This window comes from Otolemur garnettii, unplaced genomic scaffold (assembly GCF_000181295.1).
Source record: "Otolemur garnettii isolate 467f Iridium unplaced genomic scaffold, OtoGar3 scaffold00012, whole genome shotgun sequence".
Taxonomy (NCBI): Eukaryota; Metazoa; Chordata; class Mammalia; order Primates; family Galagidae; genus Otolemur; species Otolemur garnettii.
This window is the reverse complement of record NW_003852407.1, coordinates 17,898,802-17,904,346: the sequence shown is the minus strand read 5'-3', so window position 1 is coordinate 17,904,346 and position 5,545 is coordinate 17,898,802. Positions and strand designations below refer to the sequence as shown.

Here is a 5,545-nt window from a genome sequence, read left to right as displayed (position 1 = left end):
GAGACCAGCCATTGCTATCATTATCTCTATTAAAATTAACAGTGCCGTTGTTATTATCTTCGTAGTTACTAGGTATTATAGAACTTACATAAATTGAAGTTGTTACCATTTATGCTTTCAAATTCTTTGAATATTCTTGTTAATTGGAAACTCATAATTGAAATGTTTTTATAGGGACCTGATGCTACTTTGAATTAAAAATAGAGAAGACACTGAGTGAATTATACATTATGAAAATTAAAGATATCTAAAGCCAGACAGAAAACATCAAGAAAGAAAGAAGCTTTGGGGATTTATCTTTTACAGTATCATTTTTGAAAGGGATAGAATTAAACATATGACGGCATATTTGTGTGTGTGTGTGTGCATGCGTTTTTCTTAATCCGTGGTAAATTCATGCCTCTTGCTTGTTCATCACAGGACACTTGAAATGGACCAAAGCTGAGGACATTGACATAGAAACCCCAGGATCTATTCTTGTCAACACTAACTTGAGGGCATTAATAAATAAACATACATTTGCTTCCTTACCTCAGCATTTTCAACAATACCTCCTGCTTTTGCTCCCAGAAGTGGATAGGCAGGTAAGTAGACGTTTCAGACATTTGATATCAGTTTCATGTTATTATCATGATGTGGCAGGTCTCTTAGTAAAGATGACTGATACATGGATATAGTATATTTATAGAATTTATTTATGTATATGCATTCATTGGTATTATTAGTTTATTTGTTTAATCTGTTAAAACAAGCATTTTTATTCTCAATAATGAGCCAATGTAGATTTTAAACACAGTATTTGGTGGCAGAATAAAAACTATGTACTTACATTGGAAAGGGAAAACAAAGAAATCAAACGTTCCGCTCTCAAATAAATCTTTGGAGTAGCTGGTCCTTTGCCTGGAGGGAATATTGAAGTGCAGCAATAAAAAGCCAGGGTTTCTACAAAATTATGTAAATGTTTTTATCCCCAGCTATTTCCAAAGGCATTTAAAATTTACATTTCTTGTTGCTTTCTGAAAGTCTATCATCATGAATATGATTGCCTATAAATAATCACCTTTTGTCTTTTTTATTTTACCATAACTGGAAATGCTTTAAGTGTATTTTCATATTTTGAAAAGCTTCTAAAATCAGGAAATACAAATATAGACCCATAATAGCAGGCATCAATCATCTTCTAAGGCTGTCTACTTCAGAAAGGAAAGGAAAATGCATCGCATAAACTTTTAATAAATTTTACAAAAATTATTAAATAGCATCTAGGAAACAAACTCCTATGGGTCTTATGTCAATAAATCCTAACACTATATATTATTTCCAACCGAGGGAATGAATATATGTGTATTTATGAATTTGTATTTGAAATGGTAGGTCTAGCCACGGACTGAAGTGGATTTGCTCAGTATTTTCATATTATTTTGCATAAGCGCTCTTAGATTTTTATTTGATTCAGTCTTCTAGTCTGTCCATCTCCTTCCATATTTAGAATGATAAGCAACAATTTATAACAATTCTTAGATATCTCTTTGGTGGTGATTATTGTTCAAATTTAGAATTGGGATATATTTTCATTTCACTAGAAATTTGTCTTCATTCAGTAAAATATTACTTTATATATCCTCTCTATATGCCCCTATAAATTTGGGTGCCTTGAGATAACAGAAAGACAGTAAATACTTATTAAATACTTATGGAATGGATGATTAAACATATTGACATACTCCAGTTGAATACATAAATTATATTTATAAATAACCACCATATGAGTTAGAAATGGATAAACTTAGGGGAGAAAAGCAAAAGTATATTGTAAGTTTATATGCAGAAGAGAAAATTAGAGATAAATTTAAAATTCTTGAATGTACCTTGAGATATATGTAGAAGTTGAATAAAAAGGATGGAAAAACACTGAAAGGTCCAAGGGTACAGAACTAAAAAACAATTTGGTGGGAATCTGGATTGTCGGAAGAACCGTGATTCTGGAAATAGGGATGGGAAGTAGATTTTGGACGATTTCCTGAGTATGAAGCTGAAGAGGCTGAATAGTGTACTCCCTGTGTCTGCGAGACAAAGCAGAGAGGGCTTTGGAGCAGAGCTGTAATGTAATAAGACTCTTGCTTTTTAAGGAAATTATTCTTGCAGTACTGAAAGGGAATAAGAGGGATGGAAACACGAAATTGAAAATAACAGAAAGTAATTTTAGTTGTTCTCAGAAGGTAGATAAGGGCTTGAATTGGGGGGGATGGCATGAAATTGAGCAGGAGGAGGAAAGTGCAGACGCCATTATCATCATCACCCTCATCATCCTGGTTCTCCTCCTTTAGGGGTAGCAGTTTTATGTTTTATCAAATAACATTTGAAACAAGGTATAGGGAGGAGCCGTTGATGACTGTCGGTTATAAGCGTGTGTGATGGAGAATAGAATTCAGGTGTTAAAACTTCTGTGGGTGTGAGATTGATTTATTAGCATATACACCTGTTTCCTCCAGCTCAACATATGTGTAGTTTATCTTCTTTACAATTCTGTCTTGAGCTCCTGGAACAAGGTTTAGCATATACAGTGTCCTTGATAAGTATTCTTGGAATGAAGAAGTAACAAACTGTTCTAGATTTAATGAAGTATTTAGTAACCCAAGAGGCCAGAGTCTAAGCTCAGTATGTGATCTGACCAATAGCAGTTTCTGTTACTTGGTTGTTTCTAGCCACTGGGAGAAGTATAAATGCATAAGGCACAATACCTGTCCTCCACCAATAGTTACTAGGGAATTACTTTTCCAAGAATATTTACTGAGCAGGTATTGTGTGCGGTTTGCTTTTGTAAATAACAGAGGATACAGGAGGAGGAATGACAGAGGAGAAAGACAACCGCTAGCTGAAATACAATACACTGTTCACTTCTGACAAAGACATTTAGTAAGTGGATAGGTCTATGCCAAGTTTAGTGTGAGTTCAGGCAGAGTCTCGTAAATTTCATAATAGAAGTATTCAGAATGGCTTTGAAGGCACAGAGGATGAAGAAATCTAATCTGAATGTAGTATTAGAGAAGATTTGGTGGTAGTAAGGATATTTAAGTTGCACCTTAAAGGACAAGTAGGTTTTTCTTAAACAAATCCAAAAGAAAGTGAATTTTACAAGGGGAGGCCATGTTGTCTACAAGATTTGTCACTTGTGTGCTCCAGCAAATTCAGTACTCCCATCAGACTGAAGCAGCCTACGGGGGAAATGGTGGTCTGCTCTGCTGAAGGGGAACGTGGTCTACAACCTACGGGACCTGGTTGCAGGCTAAGCTCTTTGAACTTTTTCTGAAATATGTGTATCATCAAAAAGATTTTTCAAATGGGAAATGACTGCATAGAATAATTTAAACAAATCTCTTAGTGCCTGGACTTGGTGGAGGGGAAGAGGATCCAAAGGACAAATAAAATACAGTGCTTATTTTCTCTTGGGAGCCAACAGCCCTGTGAATGATGGATTGGACAGCAGACTGATGGGACTCAGGGAGACTGGTGGAGAGACAATTGCAGTAGTTGAGATATAAAATAAAGATCTGACCTTGGGTACTGGCCTTCATTTCCTCATTGGAAAATGAAAAGAAAGGAATGAATTCCAGACATATTTTCAACCCAGAATGACTAGGGATAAATGACAGATTGCTTATGTGTTTTGGTTGCTAAAGGTTTAGAAGGCAGTGAGAGAGGTTATGTAGGGTGACTTAGAAGGACAGAGAGGCTCTGTAGTTCTGTCAGCATCTGATATCAAGAAATTTAGAGCTAGCACCCTCGTTCGGTTGAGATGGGTTCAATCCACTCTCTTAGCAGAAGGTGACAGGTAACTGGATGTAACAAGCAACCAGAATTGCTGGTGTTTTACTCTGGTTTATGTCCATCCTAATGGGAAGGAACACTATTTCCTAGGCCAGAATGGGTAGAGAAACCAGGAGAATATCAATCTGATTACATAGATATTTTTGAGCCACTGGAAGGTCCTACTATTATATAAAATTCCTAAGAATTGGATTTGTGTGACTGATTGTCTATACATAGTTGTACAGAATGTGAAACACCTAGCTTTCTTGCTTCCCTCCGTTGACTACCTCAGGTTTCTACTTTCTTGGTAGTATGAAACAATCCTACAAGGGTTCATACCATTAGGACATTTTTAAAACAGGGAAGCCAAGTTTCCTGTTTATCTTCCCCGGCCTGCTGGTATTAAGCCAACCTGTGGGTGTTTTGCTTTTATATATGCACTTTTTTGTACTTTGGTACTTTTATACTTTTTTAGAGATCTGTTTGCCTCGGATTCCATCATTTACTTGCTCCTATTTATTTTACACTATTCTGACTTCTAGCTCCATATTTAATTTTACTCTTCATACTTTATACTCTAGTAACAGAAAGTCCAACTCAGACTGATTTAAACATAAAGGGGATTTATTGGCTCAGTTAGAAGTCAGAGTTTCAGTGGGCTTCTAGATGTTGGCTTTTTTAAAAATCAAAGACCCATCTAATATTTAAATAATTGATTTAAAATAATCTCCCTTCTCATTGGCATCCCTCTACACCTGAATCTAAACCTGAATCCTTTTGTGATAGGATGGCTACCTGACTCAAGAAATGGGTCGAGAGGCTGGGTGTGCTCGTCTGTGCCTTTAGTGCCAGCTACTTGGGAGCACGGCATGGAAGGATCATTTGAACCCAGGAGTTAGAGGCTGGCCTAGGCAAGGCCTTCGTTAAAAAAAGAAATAGAAGAAGAAGAAAGAAAGAAATGGGAACTTGCCTCTTGGTTCATGGAAACCTGCCTCATCCTTCTAGGCTCTGTGATTCCGTTAAGCATTGGGAGAATATTTCTGTACCAGTATTTCAAACAAAATACCTAAAATTCACACTAAACACATTAGTTAGATCGCATAAACATTTCTTATACAGTGACTCTAGCCAAGGAAATGACATATCCAGATTGACCTATGCCACTGAGCCTACCCTTGGAACTCTAGAACCATGGAACTTAGAGTGTATTTGCTATATTCTGAATTAAAACAGTGTACTTGTGATAGAGGTCAAAGATACAGTAAAAATACAGTATTTAGAAAGCTTTATTATGAGCTACACTATGGTTGGGCACATACTTGGTAGGCACTTAACAGTGCCCACTGAAATAGCATAGGAATTGAGTCTTGTTTTTAACAGATTGAGATTGGAGTTTGTGATAAAATTATATATGGATTATCATGTCAGCTATGGGATTTGATGATATTGGGATAATATATCAACTAAGAGATAAATATTATATTTGTGAGACAGTGTAGATAAGAAAAAGTATGGAAAGGAGCCAGGGAATAGATAGAACATAGCAAATCCATGAGTGGTTGTCAGTGTGGGGACCATACACAGGCACGGTGTCAGACAGACGTTAAGAGGCAAGGCGGAGTTTTTTCCTTTGTCCCTCCAGACTCAGCTTTCAACTTTCCTTCTGCTTTGCTCCAGAAGGCCAGCTTGTTTAAATTGCTGCATCAGGAGGACCTGGACCTCCTTTTGTCCTTTT

At 36.6% G+C, this 5,545-nt stretch overlaps 1 protein-coding gene across 1 annotated transcript in view; it reads left to right on the top strand.

Moving 5' to 3' along the window:
- Nucleotides 1–5,545, top strand: part of ASXL3 (additional sex combs like 3, transcriptional regulator) — a 101,464-nt gene that overhangs the window by 42,248 nt on the left and 53,671 nt on the right. Inside the window, exon 6 of the mRNA XM_023510248.1 lies at nucleotides 421–584. Coding sequence (XP_023366016.1) covers nucleotides 421–584 — 164 coding nt within the window. The remainder of the gene's footprint in view (nucleotides 1–420; nucleotides 585–5,545) is intronic.